The sequence below is a fragment of the Strix aluco genome, chromosome 5 (genome assembly GCF_031877795.1).
Source record: "Strix aluco isolate bStrAlu1 chromosome 5, bStrAlu1.hap1, whole genome shotgun sequence".
NCBI lineage: Eukaryota > Metazoa > Chordata > Aves > Strigiformes > Strigidae > Strix > Strix aluco.
In genome coordinates this window covers 74,291,509-74,319,324 of record NC_133935.1, presented here as the reverse complement: position 1 = coordinate 74,319,324, position 27,816 = coordinate 74,291,509, and the positions used below count along the sequence as shown (strand labels likewise).

The following is a 27,816-nucleotide window of genomic DNA, read 5'->3' as shown; positions in this document are numbered from 1 at the left end:
TGGTCTCAGCTATTTAAGTCATCACTTAAGATTTCTAGCTGCACTATCTGATCATTTACTATAAACTTGAGAGATAGTTAAAATCTTAACAGGAGCTGAAGGTTTTTACCTTTGAAATTAGTGTTCAGCCCTCCTTAATCCTGATGATCGGTCTTTTAAATCTGCTCTATGCATTCAATAGGAAAAGACATACTTTGGTATTGTAAAATCTTAAGTATCAAAACAGTAAAAGCAAGGATAAATTCTAATCTTGTTTTAGACTAAGACTCAGTTGAAGTGCAATATTAATTACTGCGATTTATAATACATAACTTGAAATGAATGTATGCTTGCATCTCTAGTTACTTTTCATTTAGCCAATAAGTTTGCTTAGCTAAGTGCACTTTTTGTATGTTGACTGATACTACATGGTTCAATGAGACTTAAAGTAACCACCTCCTACCATGAGACTTTAGTAAAAATGGCCAATTTTCCTAGATAATTCCAAGTAGGAAAAGCAGAAGTGGCATCAATTTGAATATATGCATTCAATGTTCTAAGTATTCAACAGCAGCAGAATGTTACTTGTAACTTAGTAATGTTACAGGTGTTTGATTAAATGTAAGATTAAATTATTTAGATGTTCTTTGAGTAAATATATATGTAGGGCTTTTTTCTTTAGGCTTATCTGTAATAGGGCTTTTCATTTAGATATGAGAATATAGTATAACAGTTTTTATCATGAAGATTTCTAAAGAGTTGCCATTTTAGCCATGTTGCATCCAAAGCTAAATAGTGGGGAGCAAGCAGTAGATCAGTTGGTTTGCCTCAAGAAAAGAGCTTTTAAGTGAACATTTCACATGATAGGAAATTTGGTGAGAGTCTTAAACTTCTATGCATAACCCACCTTTTTCCTGGCAACATTTGTAGCCCACTGTACTGGGGCCTGTGGCTGTATGTGGTGGTGTTGGTTTTGTTGTTCTGGTATGAAAGTATAATTCTGATGCAGCTTACTGTGCATTGGATTGCTTGCTGTGGTTCAGTGCAGTGAGCACCTTTGTTAAGCCCGTACTCAGTTATATCCTGGACATTTTGGGTTTGTTTTTTTTGTTGTTGGGGGGTGGAGTGGGGGGGGGTGGTAGGGTTTAGTTTTGGGGGTTTTTTTAAAAGATACAGTATCCAGATGTGTAACTTGTTCAAGATTGTTGCTTCAGGCTGTCTGGTCTTGAAATTGGTGCTGATGAAATTACTTGCTGCTTATGGGGAAATGAGTCTGGGCCCATAACTTCTTGTGAAATTTGGAGAGTCTGTATCTTGCCTTCCAAGATGCAAAATCTTTCCTTACTGTGCTTTACTAAGGCTCTTCAAAGTGAAAGCAGGTTATGTAGGTTAAGGAGGAGTGTCTCAAAACAACTCTGTGTAATTATATGTTAGGTTGAGGTAATTACTCTTTACAGTAAGTTAGGGCACAGTGTAGACAACAATATTGAAATGTTGCTTCCCTAAGACAATGTTGGAGGGCGGGGGGAGGTGTTTGGCTGTGACATGATTCTGTAGGCACTAGTGTATGGACTACAGTGTCAAGAGGGCCTTGGGTTTTCATTTCTCAATCTTTGGTTATTCTGCTATTCATTCTTCTTTGATTAGACTTTTTTTCTTTCTATGTTTTTGTTTATGCTAGTTCAGAAAATACTCCCAGCAGAGATGTAAACAAATTCAGAAAACATGAGTTCCTAACACATAAAGTATAATTATGTGCCTAATAAATTGTTCAAAAGAACAACCAAGATGGTAAAATTGGATGCTTACTATGCACAGAAGAATCCTGTTAAGGAATGTTGTGAGCCAGAAAAATCCAGAGTAACCAGTAGCCGCAGTTCTTTATTTAGTAAAGAAGGTTTCAAGAATTAGGACCGTTGAGTGCTCTGATTAAGGCAACATCCTTCTGAGCTCAGAAGGAATGTTTTCTCTGCTCTCATTAAGTATTTGTAAAGCCTGCTGCTTCTATGCGGTTTCCGAAAAAGTCTTGCTTAGTGTGAAGTATATTTACTGAAGGCAGAGTCTTTGGAGAAGCTGCTAAAATCCAAGAAGTCTGTACTGAACACATGTGAACAGCAGCTTCCTATCTATGTGCACCATCTCTCTTTCAGTCCTCCCCATACTTCACAGCCTTTCATCTTGACAGAACTAGGGTAATCCTGTTTCAGGTCAGGAAATGTATTTGTCTGACATAAATGCTGATGTATGCTAAATTTCAGGCTTTGGCTTTTAGGTCTGTGGGTGCACAGCACAAAGAAAAAAATACCTGTCAGTTTGTGTATGATTGTGTTTTAATGAGTAAAATAGACTTCTCTTTTCCCTTCCCTGAGTAGCAGAATGTTATTGTTAGGGGATTTTGAGGAGACAAGACTTCTGGCTAAATTGACATATTTACCCTGAAAAAGGCCCTTTACACTTCAAATTGCAGCTGAAATAGTTCATTATGACTTACACATGACTGATTAATAGGGCTTCACATGAAATGCTGGGCAGTCATTAATTTTAATCTTCTCTAGAATACAGTCATCTGAGAGAATCCTAAACCATATTACAAATAAAAGCTATATAGAAGTGAATGAGTTAACAAATAATTTTTTTAATCTTTTTTGTTGTGATTCTGAGTTTGCTTATAATGAAATATGGTAATATAATTCTATTCAAAGAATGGAATTAACCTGATATCTTTTTCTTACCTGTCATTACAAACATCTGTTAATTACCAGCTTCTGGTTGGTCATTCATCTTCATGTTGTTGCAACTGTTGGATTTTGCATGTGCGTGCTTGAAGCATTTGTCAGTATGCATTTTTAAAAGCAGGTGTAGAGTAACTAGTGAATGTTCTTTCTACAGTATTTGATTGTTTACAGAATATTCTTTGTTTTAAAGATGGGGATACCAGTGCAACAGAGAGTGGTGATGAGGTTCCTGTGGAACTGTATACTGCTTTTCAGCATACACCAACTACAATTACTTTAACTGCTACAAGAGTTACAAAAGTCAATGACAAGAAAAGGAAAAAAAGTGGAGAGAAAGAACAGAACATAGCAAAATGTAAAAAAGTAAGTGAATGTAATTTCTTTTCATTTATGAAGCTATGTGACATCTCTCACCAAGAGACAGTGGTTTTAAAAATCAGGCTATTGTGTTACTAATAATATTTTACTACCTGTGTTTAGCTTGAAATGTAATACTCTGCAGTAAATGATAGTCTTCCCTGCCTCTTTACCTTTCCCCCTGCCCCCCCACCCCCAAGTTAATATGTACTAGCCGTGAAAGCTCAATGTTATAATTGAGGCAGAATTTGTAAGGAGAAATTGCATTTACTGGACCACTTGGTATAGTTGGAGATGGGGCAGAACAAGCTTTGGATACCCAAAGAAGAATTCTGTGTCTGAAAGTCTTCAGTTGAGGTTGTTTTACATTCAGAAACGTTTGCTGTCGGTTGTCCTGATGTGACTTCATGTGCGTTTGAGTTGAAATTGTGTGGAAGTGTGCTGTCAGAAAGTTTAGATATTAAACTACTTTGGTAAACACGATATTGACCTGAAACAGTTTAGCTACAGGTGTAAACAATATATGTGAAGACAGATATAGTGTATGTGAAGTAAAGTACATGGCATTTCCTAAACTAAGGAGTTCCTTTCTGCATTTCAGTTTCACTGGCTTGGGTGAGAATTTTGTCCTTTAAAACCTGAAGTCAGAATTAGTTATTGATATCTCTTTGGAAATCCAGAGTAAAATTGTTTCCTTCTGAATGAACGGTTCTGAATATAAATTTACTACCATATGTTCTTCTGTTACCTCCCAACATTGTGTGAGATAATTTAAAGAATGAGATTTTGTTGTAGAACGACAAACTTCTTTCAAAAGTTAACATTACAGGACATCTCTGATACCTGCTTCCTCCTTCCCTCTTCACACAAATAGTGTAGTGTTGTCCTTGTCTTGCATGTTTTATTGAGAATGATCCACATCAAAAAGCTGTGAATTTGTTAACAGATTCTGAATTCCTTAAGAGATTTTATATTTCCTCCAAAGAATATAAATATTTAATTTTGTTTCAGGCATTTCGAGAAGGATCCAGGAAATCTTCACGAGTAAAGGTAATGTGATTTTGTTTGAATTTTGTTTTAAACCTTAATTGTACATTAATTAAATAATACGAAGAAGCATCAAGGGTGGAATTGGGGCTATACATTAAGCACTAAAATAATCTTGATAACTGATGGACTCTATATGCATCACAGTGATCTTAAATTAAGGTATGACCACTACATCTGTTTGTCCTGTGAAGTTACTGAACTAGTGTAGCATGAATTTTTGTTCTGAGAATACTTGGTTTTCTAGAGCCAGTGGAGGAATTAGGGCTTGTTTGTGCTCTTTAAGGGAGTAAAGTTGAGTACACACCTCATTTGAAGTTCGTAGCTCCAGCTTTTCATAGCTCTGAACAGCAAAAGAATGAAATGGCTGTATTGCATTTGAAAGCTAAACTAGCTGTTCGGCTCTGTCCTACCTCCATGTATTCCTCTGGTGGGACTCTAGTGCTGGCATAGCTTAAGGAGTTGTGTTGGGATGTCTGCTTTGTAAGACTTAAGTGTTATAGCAGTCTTTAAACTTTCTGTGAGGTAAAAATACGTACGGTGTGAAAACTAGGTATTTTCCATAGAATGTTTATCCTTGGGATATATAAGAACAAGTGGGACACAGTTTACACTTCAAATGTATAAGATGTGACTTTCAAATAGTGAAGACAGAATTGGGGTAGAAAATACCTATTTTGTGTTTTTTGAATATGGCGTTTGTAAGGTTCCATTGTGGTGTTTGATGGTTTTCTTAGCATCACAGTTTTTTAATCCTGTTTGTGTGTATGGTTCTCTTGATGCACAAAAGAAATGTAAACAGGTAATTGAATTGCTGAACTACTTGCTGTTTTATTAATGTTTAATAGTGTTTCTGCTCAGGTGGATAGAAAAGGGAGCGTTGGTTGGCTGCTGCTGTCCATAAGGAGCATTGGTTGGCTGCAGCCTGGCTGCTGCTTGTGAGGTCTGGAGGTACAATGGCACTTTCTTTAAAAGTGAAAGGATCTGAAGCACGGCAGAAGAAAATTGTTCAGTGAGGAGCAGATAAGGGGAGGAAAATGATCTGTGCAAAGCCTGTAACATTAGAGTCACAACCTTTAATGTAGTAGGTGTAGGATTAGTGAAGTTATGTGAAGTGGAAAAAAGATACTGCGTGACCCTTGAAAGGGGAAAATCAAATCTGTGTATTATAGGCTGGAAGCTGGAGTTCTTTATATTTGTGTATGTTCACAAAAGCTGAGTAGGCAGCATCTGACCCTCCCAACTCCTGTACTCTTAGATTCATGATGCAGTGCAGTTCGGGGAGGAAATGATGTCAGTCTCCATTCTCATCCCACTAAGCTAGAATCCCTGTTGAAGGGGGAATGTATTCCTGAACTTAGGAAATTATAAAATTCCTAAAAGGATAAATGTAATGCTACTGAATTCAACTCAATACTTTTAGGTAATGCAGAATTTTATACTGGACTTCCTAGAAGAATCCAAATCTTAAATCAATTGCATACGCTTGCCCTTCATTTTGTGTCTTGTTGTAGACTTACTTTTTTAAATTTTAATACCTTTTCTTACCTTGTAATATGTGGTCACTTACTTTAATTTTCAGGGCTCAGCTCCAGAGATTGATCCTACTGACAGTTCGAACTTTGGATGGGAAACTAAAATCAAGGCATGGATGGATCGTTATGAAGAAGCAAATAACAACCAGTACAGTGAGGGTGTCCAGAGGGAGGCACAAAAAATAGCTCTGAGATTAGGCAATGGAAATGACAAAAAAGAAGTCAGCACCAGCAATCTGATTTTCAAACCTCCAGTAGAGGTAATGAGCTGTGCCATGTTGTGTTATTGCATGCTGCTTTTGTGCTGTGAGAAGGATATCCATTTAGATGCCACCTTTTTTTTTTTGTTGTTGTTAAAAAAAGGGACTTCACATCCATTTTCTGTATCTTCTCTCACCAGATCTAAGCATCAGAGTTTTAATAGCTTTTTCAGAATCTGTAGTGGAATACATCCTGTATCACCCCTGGTTATGTTTACACTTGCATATTAGTTCTCTTAAAAATAGCTAAGGTGTTAGTCTGAGCCTGAACATTGACTGTCTTTTGTGGTGAACATAATATAGTAAACTTTGCTGCTGTTTCTCTGCTCTGTGAGGAATATCAGGAGTAGTTAGAGTAGATAAAAACATTGAAGTTGGAATCTTTTTTTTCTCCTATGTGTATCAATGTGTTAATTGTCCACACCTTAAGGTATAGTAAGTGTTCTGGATGCTTACATACTCAGATAGAATAGAATTTCATTTGCTAGTTCGTGAAAGATGTTTCTGATGGTAGGTGATGTGGTGATACTCTGATACTGATTTTTTTTTTTTACTCTTATTTATGATCTTGTAATTTCTAGTTTGTGAAGATATTGTGCAATGTCTTTTTCTATCCTTAACATCAGTTATGTATCAGCTTAAAATCAGAGTCATATAGCAAACCTTAGCATTTTGTAGCAGAAATCTCAAGGAGTAGTTACTGTAGCAGATTAATGGAAGCATCTTTGCTTCTTTTCCTCAAAGACCATCATGGCATATGGGACACCCTCCTTAGAGGAATATCCCTGCTTACAGAGCCTTTTGCCTACATAGAGGCTACTTCCTTTTTGATTGGCGATGACAGTTATGAGAGGTGTGAGTTCACTAATTGTCAGGGTATGTATTGGTTTTTAATTAAAAGCCATCCTTCCATCTAAAGATACAAAAATAAATTTGGAAACTCTCTCAGGATTCTTTTTTGTTATTTTGTTGTTTTCCTGTTCTGTTTTCCTTGAATGAATCATGAACGTTCTTTTATGTCTGCATGTTTTGTTTTGTTTGAAGGAATTGAAGCCTTTTGAAAGTGTTATGCAAAACAATGCAGCAATTCATCCTAGTAGTGGTGCGAGTTAAATGCACTAAGGGATATAGTACTTGAATTGTGAGAACATGAATATGGTTTTCAGCCATGTACTGGAGAACGAGAGCTAAAGCATTACTTGAATCTAAATTCATAACTAGTTGCATTAGTAGGGGACAGATTGATCAAATCAGTCTGGAGGTTCAGTTACAAAACGGAGGGGTTTTTAGTTCATACAGAGTTGTTCAGTAGTTGTGAAAGTATGATCTGCTGTTAATGAAAAAACAGTAGGAAATGTTACTTCATAAATTAACTTATGTCTTTATAGAGTTACGTGCAAAAAAACAAGAAAATTTTAAAAGCTGCCAAAGACTTGCCTCCTGATGCACTTATTATTGAATACAGAGGAAAGTTCATGCTGAGAGAACAATTTGAAGCTAATGGATATTTCTTTAAAAGGTTTGTTTATTCCAAATGTTTTAATAAGGTAACTGTTAAAATGCTGTTTTGCCAAACTCTTGCCTCGAGCACAAGTGGGTCTTAGTTACCAGCAGTGTCTTGCATTTTACCATTATCTGATTAAAAATAATTGCAGCTGGAATCTGGTCTCCTGCTTCTCTTCTGGATGTCCTTACAGATCAGTTCAGTAGTTAGTTTCCTCTTTCTTTGTTCTTCCATGGTTACAGGATTCCTGCATTCTCAGTTGAGTAGTTGTGCACCTTAAACCAAAGATTTTCAGGTTCTACCGTCTTAAAATAATTCAGAAGGTATGGCAAAGACATTCTCTTTTGTGAGAGAAACAGGTTTTAAGTCCATCAGTCCAAGAACGGAATTGGACACAGGTCAACTTGGGCCTTTTACTGCCAGAGTTCTCTACTTGGTTAAGTTTCTGAGCAATGCATGACTCCTTCCTTCTTCCTGTGGATCACTTCCAGTGCTGCCATTAACTGCACAGACATACGTAGTTGTGAAATTGCAAGAGGCCAGTTGGAGAAGAAACACGGCTTTTGCTCAGTAAAGATGGAAGGGTTCCCTGGCACTTGTAATAGCAGAACTTAAAGCATGTCTTGAAAAAGTATTTAGATACCCACTTTCTTCAGGAGGGTTGGGTGCTAGTGATACTGCAGGTGTTAGGCAGGGATGTGGAGGTGTTATTTTAATCTGTTTTTTCAGATGATTCTATGAGGCACCAAAATTTCTACTTGAGTTTCATTTTAGGACCTGCCATAAGAAAAGTTTAAGAAAGATGAAGAATCTTAACCTTGTATCTTCCATGTCTGGAGCTTGCCCTGTTACTGGTCCTCCCTTCGGATCCTATGCAGAAGAATTACATTCAGAGCTGAAACTCAGACTTCTGTTACTCTGAGAATGTACCGGTTAGAATCATGAAGCCTAAATAAAAACGTGTCATTCTCAGATTAGCCCACAAATTTGGTATATTGTGCCAAACATCATGTTCCAAAGCTAACTAATGTGAAGAATAAGTGACACTTAGCATCTTTAAAAATTATAAAACTCTGGGGTTTTTATATCTTTTTCAGGCCATACCCATTTGTTTTGTTTTATTCCAAATTCCATGGGCTAGAAATGTGTGTTGATGCAAGGACTTTCGGAAATGAAGCTCGATTCATCAGGCGTTCATGTACGCCAAATGCAGAGGTGAGCATGTACATAAAGTAGGTTTTATTTATTTAGCAGTCCCCTTTTCCTTCAGTTTCCCAACTGATAATTTGAGCAATCCCTACAATTTCTACACAGGTACTTTTAAAAAAAAAAATCATTATAATATAATAATGTTCTCTTGAATATAGGTGAGGCATGTAATTGAAGATGGAACAATTCATCTTTATATTTACTCCATCCATAACATTCCAAAGGGAGCAGAAATTACTATAGCATTTGATTTTGATTATGGGAATTGGTAAGTATTTGAGCATGCTGTACATCTAATGCTTATTAAGTGATGTTGCGATTCAGAGTGGCTTTATTTTTATATCACTTACTTTCTTGCATGCTTTAACACAGGGCTCCTTAGGCACTGTATTTACAATGAATGGGGGGTGTGTGGGCAAGGTTTCTTCTGTATTTTTATTACTGCACATCTGTTGCTAGTTTAAGCAGTGTTGCAGTTACTTACAAATGTTGTGGAAAAGATACAAACTTAGATGAATACAAATAAAAATGTACTACAAAAATTTATTGTCCTGTAGTGCAGGGAGAGTAGAGGGAAGAAAATCTATAACTATTGGGTAATGTCCTGTGTATTTCAGAGTGCCTCTGTAGTGTAACATCAGGAAGACAGTGCCTGTGGAATTCAGTTTCAAATCATGTTTGTTTAGTATGTGATTAAGAATGTTGGAATATACTGAAGGCTTAGTGCCTTAGGTTCTATAACCTATTACACATTTTCCTGAATATAACTGCTGCTCCACTGATGATCTGGAGAAAGCTCTAATAAACTGTTCCCATTATCTGTAAACATTGTTTTGAAATGGTAAAGGAAACAATCAGTTAAGTTCCATTCACATATGTAGGAATTGTTATTCAAACACCTGAAATCTGATGGCAAAATAAGGCATTTGAGTGATACAATCTAGTAATGATTTCTCTTGGCTAGTAGGAAATGTTCTAGGGTATAGGTACCTTGCGCAGGAACACCTAGGCTAATACTAACCTTGGAAACTGAAGCGTTGAAGAGCCTATTTCTGTATGTGCACTTGGTCGGGTCCAGAAGCAGTCCAACTGTTTCACATTTTGCTGCACCAAGGTAACAGACTTTCCTGTGGTCTGCTTGTAAGTCAGCTTGGGTGCAGTGCTGTGCAGACATGCCCTCACTTCTTCTGGACCTGAACTAGTTATGTCCATAGAGTACTTACTACCTGTATTAATGAACTTGGGTTCAGACTAGCTCAGTACCTTGTGCTTTTGAGTGTTGTAGACATACTCCTACATTGCTCACATGAAGACAACCTGAGAAATTGCCTGGTTGATAAGTTTTTTTGGTTCTCTTATTTATCCTTTTAAAAGTATGTAATTGTATTTAGCACATGCAACTGACAGCCTATGTAAGTTGAATGTCTTTGAATAACAGTTCCTACATATCTAAGTGGAACTTACAATTTTACAAAGTGACTCTTGAGTTCTTCCCAGTGTGCTTGTTTGGTAATGTGTCTACTGTCTTTGCATAAAGCAGGAACTCCCTGCCTTCCATGCATCTGTTAATTTCTTTAATGTGGTGGTTATATTTCCACCCTGGATACTCAGGTTTTAGATGTCTTCCCTTTTTAAAGCAAATTCTGTTAACCAGTATATGAGACTTTGAATTACAGCAATATTATGGATTGGTGAAAACTTGAGTGAACTTCTTTTAATATGGTTGGCTTACATCATAGCAGATGTTCAGTGTGAAATGTATCAGCTTGTGTGATTTAGCATTGAAAAGTCTCACTGCTGTACAGTGTAATCAAAATACGCCTTCTTGTATTTCTTTACTTTTAGTAAATACAAGGTGGATTGTGCTTGCCTCAAAGAAAATCCTGAATGTCCAGTTCTCAGACGTTCTGAGCCTACAGAAAACATCAATACTGGATATGAAACCAGAAGGAAAAAGGGAAAGAAAGAAAAAGATGTTTCAAGAGAAAAGGAGACTCAAAATCAGAACATCACATTGGACTGTGAAGGAGCAGCCACCAAAATGAAAATTGCAGATAATAAACAGAGGAAGCTCTCTCCCCTTAGGCTGTCCATTTCTAATAATCAGGTATTGACACAAAGATGATCAGAAAGAAAAGCTTTTAAACACAAATACTCTCCTTTTGTAGTTATTAAAGGAAGTGTAACAAGTTACTGGAAAGGGGTGTGGAGATTTATGAAAAATCATAATGATGGATAAGCTGTGTAGAATTTTTTATACTATTTTCAGTATAGTTTGTTTGGAAGGGACGTTTAAAGGCCATTTAGTCCCTGCAGTGAGCAGGGACATCTTCAGTTAGATCTGGTTGCACAGAGCCCCATCCAGCCTGACCTTGAATGCTTCCAGGGAGGGGGCGTCTACCACCTCTCTGGGCAACCTGTTTCAGTGTTTCATCACCCTCACTGTAAAAAATTTGTTTCATATACCTAGTCTAAATCTACCCTCTTCTAGTTTAAAACCATTACTCCTCCTGTTGCAGCAGGCCCTACTAAAAAGTTTGTCCTCATAATACTTGATTGTATTTAAATACATGTTGGTTCCCATACCAGTTTTAACTATACATTTTTCCTCTGAATTTCATTGTGGATCTCTAATGTGAAAGCCTCATGTCATGCTTTCAGGAGCTCCCAGTCCATCCTGAAGTGTCTTTTGGTTAGTTGTGTATGTTACTCAGGAGCATAGTATTTTAACCATAGCAATAAGAATCCCTGCTCCAATAACAAATGAATCTTCAGCTTAGAATATTAACTGTTGGCTGCAGCTCTGTGTAGAAGGTGAAATAGAGTTTGGGGAGTTGGGAGGAGGAAGGTGTGTTTTGAAGCTAAATATTGCATAGTAGGTGGATAGTATGGTAAAGCTGCTTGGTAATACACCATGGTAGTCAATCTTAAATTAGTCTTTCTTGTAATATGTCAGTTTGAAGTAACTAGTGGGAGAGATTCATGAGATTAATTAACATCTTAATTTTGCAGAGCACTTGTTAAAGATAAATACTTAACATGAGAAGATAGTTACTTTAGTAACTATCTCTCCTTTCTTTTTGGAGGTGGTAGTGGTGATTTTTTTTTTTTTTTTCCTTATGTGGTGTTTTCTTATGTTAATTCAGGAGCAGAGAGAAAGGGGTTATTCTGGGAGGGAGCCATTTCCAAGTTCTTAATCTTTTAACATCACTTTAGGAGGGAAGAAAATAGGGTGAAAATGAGTATATTGACCACCAGTTTTCATAAGATGATCAAATTGTTCTGGGGTTTTAGTAGCTAAATACCTTAAAAATGCTTGGAAGTCCAGAAGGCATGGCACGTGACTGTTACAAATTATGATCCCTAGAGGCATCATTTAAACTTTCTCACCTTAAGTGTTTTTTTTTTATTTTTGTGTTTTGTTTTTAACAATTGATAACTGGTATGTGGAACCTTCTCCTGAGCTTTTAACATAATATACCGTGCTTACATAGAACAGTCACAGGAGAAGTCATATTGTTTTTCAAAACTGAACTTAGTAGGAATTGTGAGAGGAATAAAGCTGTTAAAATGTGTATCTAAACATAGAAGCCAGTCAATTAATAGCTTTTTTCCTGGGGTGAAATAGCTAAGGTAAAGAAATCATATGAGAAAATGTAAATGTACTTCTAAGACAAATGTTAAAAAAACTTTGTCTAGTCCTTTATGTAAAAGTGAAATAAACTGCATATAGGACTAGTGAACACTTAACCCTCTTCAAATTTTTTTTTTCCCAAAACCAGAAAACTGTTATTAGTTAGCTAACTCTTGTGTTTATAAAGTGACTAGATCAATGGCCAGTGTTAGTACCCAAAAATGTTTATTAGTTTGGAGGTTTAATTCTGATACTTTTTCTGGTTGGTGGGGTGGGGGAGTTTGGAGAGAACCCCAAAATTTCAGTAAGATCAGTATGCTAGAGAAAAAAGATACAGATGTGTCTAAGCACAGAATGGAAAATATTAGTAAAGCGATTATATTTACAGGTTTATACAGAGGTACAAGTGGATATTAGGGTTTTTTATATTTTTGTCTTGATTTATTGGCTTGGGTACTTCTAATGTAGTGATCTGAGGATTCTTAGTTCTGTGTAGCTTAGTTTTTCCCTAGTTTGCAAGAGTAATAGAGCTTCTGTAAAGCAGTCATTTCCATCTTTCAGGAGCCAGATTTTATTGACGATATAGAAGAAAAAACACCCATTAGCAATGAAGTAGAAATGGAATCAGAGGAGCAGATTGCAGAAAGAAAAAGGAAGATGGTAAGTTGGGAAGCAAGTAGCTGCCTAAAGTTGTCAATAAGGCTGTGACACCTGTTCTTCCCATGCTAATTGCTGCCTTTTTGTAGGCGTATAGAATTTGAGTATATATGAAGTCAGATCCTTACATGAAGTTCAACTTAAAATGCACGGCTTGTTATGTGAGAGCATTTCATCTGGCTTGATCATTGCTTTCTGACAAAAACCTGCTTTTATCTTCAAATGTGTATAGTTCTTATTGCCTTTAAAAAGGCATTGTAGAAATCATCTAGATTTTATTTTCTTTGCTCTTTATTACTGCTTGTTATTTGTAATGGTCATTTTTATAGATAGTATTTGGGAGTCAGGATTTTTGCCTGACTTTTTTTTTTTGTGCTCTCAACTTACAAAGCCTCAGAAAGCATGATTTTCAGAGGTTCGTAGAACAGTGTTCCGTAAACTGGCATTTTAAAATGTGAGGTTTTTTGTTAGGCATTCAAAATGTGAGATACTTGAAATTACTAGTTAAATCAAAGTCTTGGCCAAGTTGTATAATGAAATAATAAGATTTTGAACTTTAATTTTATTGTTTGTGCTCACAGAACTTCTGATAAGTGGGGTTCAAGGTGACACCAAAACTATCTGCATCTGCCCAGACCTTAAAAAAAAAGAGGAAGATGTAGTATACATTCCTTTGGTCAATATTTCCTACAGCTCTGTCAGTAGCAAAATTGATGAGACTTACATTTATTAGACATCAGAAAGCAAAATCTGCTCAAGTAATATATATATTTTAATACAAAATCTGAAGAATGACAGCATGAGCTCTGATACTAACATACAGCAGTGTCTTGCAACGCTGTTGAGGAATGATTCTCATCAAACACTCTTGGATGTATTGGTTTTGCTCCAGAGGATGTGCTGGCTTTTTTTCTTGGCACTTTACATTTGTATTCTTATTAAAGCAAAGCTCTCTTTGAAACTTAGTTGCAGCAGCGTTGCTGGTAAAGATCTAGTTACTACTCTAGCTCCATTATGAGAATTGCAAATAACTGCAAGTTTGCCTGTATTTTACCAAGCAAACAGAGGCAGGTTCAGTGGCAGAACAAAACTCGGTTCCTCATTCGCTTACATGAGCAATATATTTGCAGGTATTCTGTCATTGTTGCTGTCAGCGCACTGTTGAGCTGCAGGCATTTATTAAAAAAAAAAAAGTTTGTGATAGAAGCCTCAGGTTTTGCCACCTCTGTATTGTCTTAAGCAGAGCTCTGTACAGATGAAGGGATCTGCCTCTGTACAGCACTAGGACCTGAATTATGGATAAAAAGAAAATTGAGCTTCCCTGTTATGTTACCATACTTTGAAATAGTGATTCTTGGATGTTGATTGTATGTTTTGGTGTAGTTTGGGACACTTGGAAAACTGGGTCAGAGGGTAATGGAGCTTTGTATTGTTTCATACATGTATTAGTATTTCATATCTTACTGGTCATCAGTGTTCCACTGTTTTTAAAAATTATACATGCAAGTAAGTGTCTCAGAGCTATGTGTTCTTTTTACGCTCAGAGGCCAGTGATTTACTAGTAAATCACCATTTTTAACAAGTTCTTAAAAAAGAGTCCAAAGCAGGACTCTTATTGTTTGTCAGGGTTGGTATGAATGCAAGTCTTTCTTTAGAAGTCTGTAATAATTGCAGTTAGTGTAACATCTCCCTTTCCTCTGAGCTTCTGCTAAAATTGATCTCCATGTCAACATACGCTGAACATGTTCTGAAGTGCTTTAAAAAAAAAAAAAGTTCTTTATGTATTTACATATGAAAAAAATGATGACTGAAACTTGATCATGATTATTATTAAATCCATCAGACAAGAGAAGAACGGAAAATGGAAGCTATCCTGCAAGCTTTTGCCAGACTAGAAAAAAGAGAAAAAAGAAGAGAACAGGCTTTGGAAAGAATCAGTACAGCAAAAACTGAGGTTAAATCAGAATGCAAAGAAGCACAGATTCTCAATGATGCTGAATTTATTCAGGTAGTTATCTGGAACTTTATTTTAAAGCTGGCTTTCGTCATGGCATATTTTATCTGTTTGGATGTTGAGCTGCACTTTAAGATTTATGAAATACTTTTTTGTTTTTCACCTCTGAACTCAAATATATTTGACCAAAAGCTCTGTAGTTCTTTGACATTGTATTTTTTTTTTCAAGAAAATATGTATAAAATTCACTTATAACCTAATGTAACTGAAATTCCTCATGTAAATGTGCACATGCGCACCAGCTGTACAATTCAGTGTCTTTGAAGTTCAAGACAGGAGGTGTTTACTGATGCTGACTTTAGCCACAGGAGGTGGCTTTCCTTAGGCATCCTCTATAACCAGGTGGGTTATTCAGGAAGAGATTATAATTGAGGTGTGTTTTCTGAATTCTTGCAAATAATGATTCATAAACAATTTTTTACTTTGTTGATGGATGCTAGTATGTTGCTTTCCTTGCAAATAGTGGTACAGATTTGCAGTTCAGGTTAATTTCTGAATAATTTCTGTCAGTATGCTGTTAAGTACCTTTTGTGGCAATGCTAAACATTTAGTATATATTACCATAAAAGTAAAAATTACCATAAAAGGACATTGGACTGAAAGTTGTCATGGTGCAAGCAGGTTCTAGAATGCATGAATGTTCTATGGCAGTTACGGCAGTTACCTGTGGTGATCTGACCAGGGACTGGTGTGTGTGGATACTCTGCCGATACAGCAAGTGCTTGGGAGGAAAACAGAGAAAATCTTGTAGTTTGCCTTGAAGAAGAAGGACTACCTCTGAAATACTTTAGTTCTAACAACAAAAATGAGATACAGGCTTTTTGGACCTGCAAAAGAAGGAGGAACTGACATTTTGTTTTGAGAAAGATACATCACTTTACTTGTGTGTGGGATCTGTTTACTAGACTTTTATTTTGTACCAGGAACCAGCAAAAGAAGAAACTACCACCAAACCTACCCCAGCCAAAGTTAATAGAGCTAAACAGAGAAAAAGCTTCTCGCGGAGTAGAACTCACATTGGACAACAACGTAGACGACACAGAACTGTCAGCATGTGTTCAGATATCCAGCCATCTTCTCCTGACGTGGAACTAACTTCACAACATAATGAAACTGAGAATCCTGCACTGGTAGCTGAGCCTGAAACAGAAACTGTTGTTACAGAAATGGTTACTGAAACAGAAGCTCCAGCACTTAATAAATGCCCTACTAAGTATCCTAAAACAAAGAAGGTATGTCTCTTCAGGGGTGGGGAGGAGAGGATGGACTTTAACAGAGTTTTAAAAAATTATAGACTGCTGCATGAGTATGCAATTATATGTAGATTTTAAAAAAAAAAAAAAAAAGTTGACTCATTTCTTTAAAAATCACCATTACATAGCAACTCACTGGTGATAAATCAAGATAATAAAAAAAAGTATGTGTAACGTCCATTGGTAGAAGTTACTTTGGATTTTAAAAGACTTCCAAAATCGTCTTTCAGAACAATTCTGGAACAAATATTTCTAAAGGAAGTACTTTCTAAATGGGCTGAAATAATATAAATGGGCTGAAATAATATACATAACCAAAACATAATTAAAGCTGTTAATTTAGAGGGGGGGAGGAAATAAAAGTTGCCTTTCCTTCCTTTGTTCATCATATGCTTTAGAAGGTATTTTAATGGTAGCAAACAGAATATCTCAAAGGAAATCATTAACTTTGAGTGCTTCTGAGATGTCTGCTCTGAAGTGAATGGATTCAAACACTCAAAATACATGTGTATGGTTGGAGGGAAGATTCTTTAGAGCTTTTTTTTTTTTTTTGGATTGCACTGCAAAATGCTTGAAGTGCCACAATGCCCAAGACACTCAAAAAAATTTAAATCTGCAGGTGTGAATAGAGCAGTAACACTTTCTGCTTTAAAATTCTACAGACTGCATTAAAAAGTGACTTTCTTCCAGCATGCTTTACAAGTTCTCCTGAAAGTTTTGTTCAGTGGAGGGAAAGGGGGAAGAAGTCATAGGTTGAAACTTTTTGTCAAATAATAACAATTTCAAGATGGTTTTATCTTAAACTCTCAAACATACTTAACTTTTTTGTTTTCAAAAAGCACCTGAGTCATCCTGTAACACTACTTATTGCATCACTATTAAATTCTTGTCAGAGAGGAGACTAGAATTTTTCTTCCTTTTTTGCGGGTTGCATAGCAAAAACCTGAGAAGTCTGAAATTTAAATGCACTTTTTTGCAGTACTAAATACCATAGTATTAAGGATAAATGTGAAATGTGTCATTGCACTGTACCTGGTGTACCCTAAGTGAGAGAAAGTCCTGCTTTAAAAATGAATTAATAAATATAAATAGATTTGTAAAAGATAAGCAACTTAAATATATTTTAATTGTCTTAAAGCCTTAATAGTATTTAGTGTGCTATTTTGCATGTCCTTAACTTTATTGAACCATTCTAAAATTTTAGGAGGTTACTCTATCTGTTAACAGGAACTAAAATCCACTAGCACATTTTTCAAAACTACTGAATTAGCTAGAAAAGAATACCCTTTTTTGACAAATGTGCCTTAGTAAATGTGTTGTAATTTAATATAACTACAGTAGTGAAGAATGTTCAAGGCATCTGCCTGACATGTTGACTGAAGCACAGTTCTGGCAGTACGGAAATCTGATGAGGAGTTTATGCTATTTCCCCTCAGTTTAGGTGCTTAGGCACAAGTTTAAAACGTGTCTTGGAATTCTGTTACTAAATTCACATCATAAGTACAGTTGATCTGGGTACTTGTATAGTACATTCAGTGAGAATTAAATACAATGTTAGTTTACAAAAAAAAAAACCAAAACACCAAGAAACAAAAAATCCCCAAAAAACCCAAAAAAGTAAGATCCCCAAAACTTTGGTATGTAGACCAAATCTCTACTGATTCCTTCTGCTGTCCCCATTATTTCACTAAAACTGTCCTCATTCTTGCCCTATGTATTCTTAAACTTGCAGCATGGAAACTAGCTGTTTTTCTGGTTTGTGCAAGAGGTGACTAGGTGAATAATTTCTAAAAGCCACTAAAAACACTAATTTTTTTCTCTCTCTTTGTTTAGCACTTGGTCAGTGAATGGTTAAGTGAAAAGAGTGATAAAACAGGGAAACCTACAGACAGTGTATCAGAAAGGCCTCTACGCATAACTACCGACCCTGAAGTTCTGGCTACTCAACTGAATTCTTTACCAGGTCTCACTTACAGTCCGCATGTCTATTCAACTCCAAAGCACTATATTCGTTTTACTTCACCATTCCTTTCAGAAAAGAGGAGGAAAAAAGAACCTGTGGAAAACATTACTGGCTCTTGTAAGAAGGTAATGCTTCCCTTCATTATGGTTCCCCATCCCATATTAATTAAACATAAGTCTGTATTTGCTAGAACAAATTCAGGCAGAAAAAAGCTGGTTGGCAAACCAGTTCTGTCATGTGTAACGTGTTTTGAAACGTTCATTAAACTGTTAAATCACTGATTTGAGCTTGCTTTGTTTCAGCGTTGGTTGAAGCAGGCTTTGGAAGAAGAAAATTCAACAATGCTTGATAGATTTAATTCACCATCGCAAGAGAGATCTAGAAGTCCAGCCATCAATGGTGAAAATAAAAGTCCTTTATTACTGAATGACAACTGTTCCTTAACAGGTGAAGCTTTTACTAACACAGTACATAAGAGCTATGTCAAAGTAGTTAAATGTGGAGAACTGTGTTCTTTAAAGCGATAATGAAAATTTCAGGGGTATTTGCACTGCTTCCTGATACTTTATTATTTGAAAGAAATGCTTAGTTGCATAGGGGTTGGGATTTTTTCCCCCTTTAATGTACAATTGATACTAGAGAAGTAACCACCATATCTAATAGTGTTTACAGTCAACAAGACTAATGTTTTTGACCATGAGTATTAAGAAGTTAGATTATAAATTCATTTTCCATGCTGTTCTTTATATTCAGAGTTCTTTTCCAATTCAGTGGGCCTGTGTTGCACAAGTTGTGTAACCTTGTAGGCATAATACAAAATGGGAACATGGTAAAACTAAACACATTTCTGTAAGGATATGGAGCATATCAGATGATTCCTGTGTATAGTCCTGAACTTGGAATTTCCACTTTTTAGCTAAACAGTCTTAAAAAATGTATAGAAGTTGACTTTCCCCTTTTCTGGAAACACACACAGTTCTTCCCATCATCCTAGCACACAGATTTCAGTTACTGATACATCTTTAGGCTGAGTTCCATCTTTCAGGAAGCCTGCCCTTAAGAGATTTTTATAATCATACTAATTTTTTTAATGTGTTTATAATTTCATTACATCAAGTACTTAACTGTAAGTGCTTACTGTATCAAGATCTCTAGTTCTAGCTTTTTTCTAATTTTAACACACAGATCTAACCACACCACTAAAAAAACGAAGACTGTATCAGCTGTTGGAGTCTGCGTTCTCAGAAACCTCCACACCTACTCCTTCTCCATATGCCACACCAACTCATGCTGACATCACTGCCTCCGAGCCATCATTGTTTGCTACTCCTCCTAGGGTAAAAACAGAAGATGAAGCTTGTCGAAATGGTTACAAACCCATATATTCACCAGTTACTCCTGTAACTCCATGTATACATGGAAATACCATGCACTTTGAGGTGAGATTTATAATGAATTTTGGTGAGTTCAGAGGATGTGTTTAGACACTGGTGTAAATCAGTATTTGTGCTCCTGCTACAAGGGGGGTGTTTTATATTTCTCCAGGCTAAAAAAGAAACTAACTTGCAATTTTTTCTTACTTATTTAGAATATTTCCTCACCTGACAGTTCCCCAGAAATAAAAAGGCGAGCTTACAGTCAAGAGGTAAGGATATTTGCCAAAACCTGCAAATCGTATCTTTATTTCACCTGTATGGCTGCACTGTTCTTAGTAAATGCTTTTCACCAGCCATTGTAAGTTTCCTGAAATGTAAAGGGTGACTTCCCTACAGGATTTATTTGCTTATTAAGGTATATTTCCACTTTACCTGTTTAGTTTTCTGTTTTAAACCAGTTTCTCTCTTTTTCTGTATCACTTAAAAATTCTGATGACTCTCATGGAAAGGAGTAACTACTGCAATTTATAGTTAAGAACAGAAAAACACCACTTGTGCTTTTCAGGCTACAGTTACATTTAAATTAACATCTCTCCTTGTTACCAGCATTTCTCAATCATTTTTGTGGAGCTTAATTATGCTCAGAGTGAGAGAGCAGAGCAGAAAGGTAATAAATGGGTTTAGGTGGATTAGTTCAGGAGCAGCAGATGCTGTTGGACTGTCACAGCCCGGAGATGGATGTGTCCCGGTGTGGTGCTGAGGCCAGTGGCTGGGCTGTGGGAGGGCAGCCTGACTCTGAGGCACGAGAGCTTCCATGGGGACCTTCTGCCCAGCACTGGGGTGTGAGGAAATGTCCCACAGCAACGTGGAGCTCGACTTAGGTGTGGTAACTACACAATTTGTGTATAAACTTAATGGCACCTAAAAGGAATAGGTAAAAATTAGTAATAACACAAAGATTTGGCAGGTTATACTAATGGAGACTTTCACTTCTGGCAAGTTGTATAAGTGAATCATCCAGATATTCTCCCCTGGGAGTTAAGCATATATATGTATTTTTTTAAGTCAAAATCTTAACAAATACTGAAATACACAAACTTTTTCATACAATCATAGATGTCGACTGAAATTAACAATTACGTCTAAACTACTGTAGCTGAATATTTTAATGTTTATCTGACTTGAGGGGTTTTACTTAGGAACTTTCACTTTGTAATACGCATAATTTAAAAAGGGTTCATGAAAACCTTAAAACATGTTGGTTTAGAAAAGCTACTTCCAGCCATGGATAGGTGCTGGGGTTTTCACGGTTCATACGGTTTTAAGAAGTACAAAACAAGTTTCTATAACTTAAGAAATTTTTCTTCCCTCTCCAGAGTACTGGTTTTAATATTGTCTCAAAATTGGAAAATGTCTCAGAAAAGGTTTTCTTTTTTTCTTTTTTCTTCTTGAAATACGCCTTTTGACACCAAGGATCCCTTTTATGTAGAATTGAAGCAAGTGCTTTGTAACTTCTGGCCGGGAACTTGCTCCTGTTGAAGCTCCACCCCTTCCTCTGCCAGTCATAACTAAAACCTGGCATTTAAAGTTCATTTTTATTTTGGCTAATGAGCATTTTATCAAAATGCTTTTACATAATACATGGCAATAGTAGAAATAAGTCTGGCTGTAGAACTGTTTCTTAAAAATAGATAAATTCATGGTACTGGAAGGCCTTTAATCTCACTTAAAGACACAAATGAATGTCAGAATAGTTGCAATTTTGTTGGAGTGTGGAAAAATAGTTTACATGTTTTTTCTTCACACAGGGATATGACAGAGCATCGATTCTAGCACTGAATTCTTTCAGAAATTCCAACCTGACAGAAATGGGCCTGCAAGAAATAAAGACTATTGGATATTCCAGTCCAAGGAATAGGACTGATGTCACACGGCAGTGCACTGGAGAAATGGAATCTGTGTCAGACCTCCAGCTAGGACTCGAAGTAATTGAGCAAAGTGCACTGCATAAAAACCTGGAAGCCCCCACACATGATAGGACTGATTCAAACAGCCAGTTAGAAACTGCTCATTGTGGACGGGGCACAATTTATTCTTCCTGGGTAAAAAGTCCCGACAGGACAGGTGTAAATTTCTCAATGAATTCTAATTTGAGGGACTTGACCCCTTCACATCAGTTGGAGGTAGGAGGTGGATTCAGAATAAGCGAGTCAAAGTGCCTGATTCAAGACGATGCTAGAGGCATGTTCATGGAAGCATCTGTTTTTTGTACTTCAGAAGATGGAATTGCATCTGGCTTTGGAAGGACTGTCAATAACGACAACTTGATGGATGGAAATTGCACACCCCAGAATCCTCCACAAAAGAAAAAGGTTATAATTTTAAGAATCATTTGGTCTGTCTTACATAGTCTGTTAATGATATTTCTATAACAGAAAGCACCATAATATAATAAAAACTAACTGATGGCTCATCTTTAGATCCTACAATGTGGAGGACATTATTCAGGGGAAATAATGTTAAGAGCAAAGAGTAAGCCATATACACCCATTAGTAAATTTATTTTTTCCAAGTAATAGATACAAATTCACTTTTATTTCAAATGAGTCTTAGATGAATTGTTCAATAAATAATTGCTTTTGAGGTTTGAAAATGGTTGTTTATGCCACCAAGAATTACAACATTCTATTATACAGAATATGTGGTAGCATCGTAGAGATCATATGCTGTGAACATTCGTTATGAATTACTGCAAGAAATTGCACTGAGCAATTTATGATACTGAGAATTTAAAATTCTGATTTTTATGTAATTAAGGTATCTTGGTTTCACTGTTAGAACTACACATAAATCCTTAGTTCCAAGAAATCTTTTTTGCTTAATTTTTTTTTAATATAAAATACTGTGTTTGAAAAATAAGCACAATCTAAACTTGCCGCTCTAATGGAACAGTTCTTGTATGTAAGCTGTGTGGTCGTGGGCAACTCGAACCAGAATTGGCAGTTACTCCGCATCCCTGTCTTTGACTGCGCTTTACTGTCGGGTTAAACTCCCTCCCTTGCAGAAAGGATGACAAACATGGAACGCGATAGTCTCTAATGCAACAGCTTGCTAGTTCTGTCTCATAACAGACTGTAGTAATCTTCCTTGTTTGAAAGATGTGATTTATTTTCTTTATGGAAGTAATGATCAGGGGGTTGGGGGCATACGTGCAGGCACAGTGGGGTTTTGACTGTTTGGTCCCATTGCACCCCCTGTACACGCCTCCTCCCCTGTGCCCTGGGGCGTCCTGCTAGGGAGCACTCATGATTATTCCTTCAGAAGTTCTCTGTCAGAACTGGATTTTTTTTAACTTTGCTTCAAACTGAGACATAACTGAAGCGAGATGGTAGGAGCTCTGTTCTTACCTGGTCCTGACCCTGAGAATTTTAGATTCCATGCATGCAACTGTAGACCTGCTGCTTTGGCATAGCCAAAAAAAAACATAAGCCAAAATTTCTGTAGCTTCACATTCTTCTTTGAAGGTTAAATTAATTTATTTTCAGATCTCATCAACACTTAGTGCTTCAGTAACCTTTCCTCCCTTTCTCTTGCTGACAAGGATTGTTGCAGGTTGTTAATGCTGAGGGCTTATGCTATGCTAATCCCCAAATGCACAAAGGTGTGGCTCCCCCGTCCAAGTCTCAGTGTGAAGAAACTACTAGAGAAAATTTTATCTATACCCCTGAAAGAAGGGAGTTTAGGCTTTCCAAGGACACAAAAAAGAGACAACTTTTTAATGTAAAAAGGGGGGTGGGGGGATCTCACATAAGGAGAAGATGAGGATTCAGGAATTTCGTAGGAGAATAATAGAAGCCTTTCACTAGGATCACATAAGACATGAATGCCCTTATGCAGTTGTTAAAGGAGGTTTTTCCATATTTCAGTGTTTCTGTAGGCATTTGCTCCTCAATTTTTTTCTCACCATGGTACAGGTTCATCCATTTCAGTATGGTCCTGTACATAGTGGCCACACTGCATAGATTTCATCTGGTTTTAACATTTAAGCTTTTTTTTTTTTTTAAAGCAGTGTTCTTCAAGGGATCCCAGTCATGAGATGTGGAAATAATGCAAATTGTTTCAAAGCAAGATCAGTTCTTAACCTAAACTTTCTTTTATGAAAAATCAAATATTTTTCTTACCCTGTCATATAGATGAGCCTTTAATAGATAGATGTTTGAAAGCAAACAAACAAAAAAATCTAGGACTTCAAACAAAGCAGGCTGCCTTGGTTTTTTCTCTCAGTGTAGAAATGGATGTCTACTTTTATTCAGGACTAAGCCTGTTAAACATGATTTTTTTTCATTATTGCACTTCAGTTTCTTGTTTCGGATGCTACATGGTTTAGAGTAGGTTGTTGATGTCTTTAGTGAAAACATGTGAAAATTTATTTTTCTCCCTGAAGGTAACTTACTAAACATTTAAACTGTTTTCTGTTCCATGGAAACTTCTGTGTAGTGATTTTTGTATACATATGTATAAAGTAGAAACCACTTTTCCTGTCATGTGTTGGTTTTGGTAATAAACTTTACTTGATATCTAGCTTTAAAATACATTCTTAATTGGTCTCTTTTAGAGTCCAGTAAAGACAAATTCAAAATAAACTGGGAAAATAATTTAAGTTGCAAATTCTGCATGTTAAGAAGAATGTATGAAGAGTTTAAGAAAATCCTTTGATATGTGCAGTAGAGTGAGGCAGAAGCATGGTGGGTTTTTCATATGAGGGAGTCAGACTGAGCGCAGGATGTGACATCTCTGAAAATGAGCTTTACTGTATCCGTATACTCTTACTAATGCTGCAGTTCCAGGAAAAACTGTAAAGTCCCTTGTAGCTTCAACCAACAGTATGACTTCAACAGCAAACCTGTTGCTGCATCTTCTGCTTGTTCCCTGAGGCAGAATGCATACTTCCTTCTCTTGGCAGAAGCTTTGTTTTTTTTTTACATTGTCCTTACAGTTGTCAGTAGCTCAGTACTCTGTAAATTCACTGCAGATGTGGTGAAATATCTTCAATGAATCATCCCCATTTTCTTTTAGAACCAAGTAAATGCCATGTCTTACTGAAAGAATACATTTAATCGAAACCATGAGAAAGGAAACATGTAAACTTCCCTTCTAATGTTTGTTTTGGTGGTTTTTTTTTTTCTCCTCCCTAGGTATCCTTATTAGAATACCGTAAGAGACAACGAGAAGCTCGAAAAAGTGGCTCAAAGACAGAAAACTTCCCCCTGGTTACTGTGTCTCCTCATGCTGCTGGTGGAGGAAATACAAGTAGTAACAATGGTGCTAATGATGGGTATAACAACAGTGGTGAAAACGGGGAGCAAACGGATAACGCTGCAAGCCTACCTTTACCACTGCCAACTACTGTTTATAATGCAGCTCCAGAAGACATTGGCAACAACTGTGCAATTAAGGAATCTTCTTCCAGTGAGAAGAATGAACCAGAAGTTCAGTGGTAAGCCACAAAAAATACAGGACTAAAATGCCAAAGAATTATTTACTTAATTCTTAGTCTTTTCTATTTGACGTCTAGTTTTCATTGGTAAGAGTGCAGTTGGAGATGACTGATGGGAAGCCCTTCTTTCAGATTAGTAAAAAGTTGTCTTACCTCTTTCCTCAGAAATATAGCAGATACCACATAAAGATTAGAATATATGAAAAATTACCCATAAGATACTGGTTAACTTATTTTCATTCTGATTTTTTTTTGTTTTCTAAGAGCAAAATAGGTATCAGTTTGAGCAAGACAAGTTGCCTAGTTCTGTAGATTATAAAATGGTGTAGCTAAAGTACAGTTGTAAATCCCTAGCAAATGGCGTCAGTGAGCAGGTGTGCTCCTGCCACCTTTGCACAGGTTGGGCTGTGTGTGCTTGCGAAGGTGCGTGGAGGAGAGAGCAGCAGCAGGGCGAGAGGGTGCCGTAATGGCTGGGAGAGATTGGAGTCCAGTTCTCAGCATGGCCTTGGCTCTGCACTCATGTCCTGTATCTCCACTGCTTCGTCTGTGCTGAAGAGAGTATTTTTCACCTTTCAAAATTACTATAGGGAAGAAGGGTGGAACAGGAGGATGATCTGGATTGATTTAGGAAGAGCTTCTAGAAGACTTCAGGAAGTCTGTTTTTCAGTGATCTGGCTGGCATGTGGTTGTGGTGTTTGCTTGTTGTTTAAGCGCAGCGTGCAGGGCTGCATGCTGTCTGCCTAACAGTTCCTTCTGCTCAGGTGGGGAGTGTGTGGCAATGCTGCATCATTGTTTATGGTTGTTAAATAGCTCCTCTGTGTGCAGACTCTATGCTCTGTTGGATGCCATGCCAGCTACGCCAACAACCAGAAATCCTGGGGAGAGAAACAGCGTGAAGGGCGGTGAGGTAGAATGACCTCAGTGTGTGTAAATGTTGCACAGCCTTTGGTAGCCTTAAGGTAGATGGTCAACTGTGGTGATGCTATCTCCAGAATGTTACTAGCACCAAATAAACCCTGCAGATGTTCTTTATGCTGTAGCAAAGGCCTAATGGTGTTGGGGATGAACTGGGGCTGAGGAGTTGAACATCCTTCTGCTCAGATGCTCCAGCAATTCCAGAGTAAAAGGATTTTGTAGAGCCAATTGGAGACCATAAGCGCAGTCTTCAAGGTTTCACTGAAAAGGGGCTGTGTAGTTCACTATTCAGAAACTAGTGTACTATATTGTAAGCAAAGAATGGGAGCAGGCTAAACAGGGAAGAATTTATTAGTAAATTTTTGCAGTAATCCTGCAGACAGCACCAAAATTTATTTTAGTACAACAGTATGAGTAATGGCCTGTGTTCTTGCCTGAAAGAAAGAGAGTTTTGTAAAGTACTGTCATTTATTTTCTTCTTGATCAGGTTGTGATTGTCAGATGTAATTGATTATAAGAGAGAAGATATGACTTATTTCATATCCACCATCTGGCAAGTTAAATGTAGAAGCTTAAACAGAGATGTATTTGTAGTTGTGCGGTACTTACAACTATGGATCCACTATTAAAGAGCAAATTCTTTTTTTTTAAAAAAAAGGAAAAAGACTATTTCCAGCAGTACCTGCAACTTTTATTTTTTGAAGTGTAGTTTTTGACTTTTCAACTGTTTAGAAAAAGAAAAAAAACCCCACAGATCTACAGAAGTTGTTTCCATATTGAGAGGAATTGTCAGTTCTTGTAACAAGGCTGCAGGAAATCAGTATATTCAAAGTGGGCGAAAATAGATACAAAATACTTAAGGAATGTGATTTGTTATGTACAACCAGTTATTGGGCTCTTACATGCAGTCAACACTGTAATCATTCTCTGACCCCATATTTGCGTATACATTGTCCTAAATTTGGTCGGTGGGGTTACGTCCTCTTAAATGTAAAATGTGCTTCTGTCTTCCAGGACTGCATCAACCTCTGTGGAACAAGTGAGAGAACGAAGTTATCAGAGAGCTTTACTTCTCAGTGATCATAGGAAAGACAAGGACAGTGGTGAGTTGATTTATCGTGTCGAAGGTGGATAGATCTAACCCGTTCCCCCGTGGTAGTCTGTAGTCATTCTAATACTGTGTTTGGGTCTGCTTCATCTGTAGGGGGAGAACCACCTTGTAGCCCATGCTCACCGTCTCATGTTCAGTCTCCACCTTCATCTCATTCAAATCTCATTTCCCAGTTGCAGCTTAAGGTCCCTTTCACTGAATTTATGGAAGGTCAGTAAGCAGATGACCTTGTATGACACTTGACATGTTGAATAGTCTCTTACAACAACTTTAATAGCTCTTTTAAAGTCAAATGTCAAGTGCTTAGCCATCTTTGCAAAAGACTTGATTTTTCCCTCTGCTTTATGTCTGTAGAACCTGATCCTGAAAATCCAGAGCCTACTTCTGAATGTCCGTCCCCAGATACTTCACAAAAGACTTGCAAGAGTCCGTCAAAAGCAAGCAAGGTAAGGCACAGCGTGTGCGGGTGCATACGTGCTAGCGTGCACGCTGTATAATATGGGTATGAATACGTACATAGATCTCTGATTTATCTTAGAAAATGTCGATCTCTTGATTTACTACTTAGATGAACGTGTGTGTATGTAACCTATCTGTGCAGTCGTTTAACGTAGGTAAGCGTTTGATTATTTGTGGTACTCCATGCACGCTACAAAGTTGGTTTATGCTGTGTTCTTCCAGTAGCTATTCCTGTTCATGTATGATCTTGCATTCTGTAGACAAGGAGGAGATTATCTCGGTGGGTTCAGTACCACCCCAGTTCTGCAGAG

General features: G+C 37.0%; 1 protein-coding gene across 6 annotated transcripts in view; it reads left to right on the top strand.

Annotated features, from left to right (window-relative positions):
- The window catches only part of KMT2E (lysine methyltransferase 2E (inactive)), a 62,280-nt gene that overhangs the window by 30,880 nt on the left and 3,584 nt on the right, over positions 1-27,816 (top strand). For 4 of the 6 annotated variants that reach the window (XM_074827830.1, XM_074827827.1, XM_074827826.1 and 1 more), the window contains 19 exons: positions 2,905-3,077; positions 4,083-4,121; positions 5,701-5,913; positions 7,302-7,432; positions 8,515-8,632; positions 8,785-8,894; positions 10,472-10,733; positions 12,822-12,920; positions 14,761-14,925; positions 15,855-16,163; positions 18,018-18,272; positions 18,450-18,594; positions 19,333-19,586; positions 19,736-19,792; positions 21,332-21,895; positions 24,719-25,020; positions 26,950-27,038; positions 27,140-27,256; positions 27,401-27,492. In XM_074827830.1, the coding sequence (XP_074683931.1) occupies positions 2,905-3,077; positions 4,083-4,121; positions 5,701-5,913; positions 7,302-7,432; positions 8,515-8,632; positions 8,785-8,894; positions 10,472-10,733; positions 12,822-12,920; positions 14,761-14,925; positions 15,855-16,163; positions 18,018-18,272; positions 18,450-18,594; positions 19,333-19,586; positions 19,736-19,792; positions 21,332-21,895; positions 24,719-25,020; positions 26,950-27,038; positions 27,140-27,256; positions 27,401-27,492 (3,494 nt within the window). Of the gene's footprint in view, positions 1-2,904; positions 3,078-4,082; positions 4,122-5,005; positions 5,070-5,700; positions 5,914-7,301; positions 7,433-8,514; positions 8,633-8,784; positions 8,895-10,471; positions 10,734-12,821; positions 12,921-14,760; positions 14,926-15,854; positions 16,164-18,017; positions 18,273-18,449; positions 18,595-19,332; positions 19,587-19,735; positions 19,793-21,331; positions 21,896-24,718; positions 25,021-26,949; positions 27,039-27,139; positions 27,257-27,400; positions 27,493-27,816 lie in introns of those variants that run through there. The other 2 variants (XM_074827829.1, XM_074827831.1) reach the window with 2 other exon arrangements.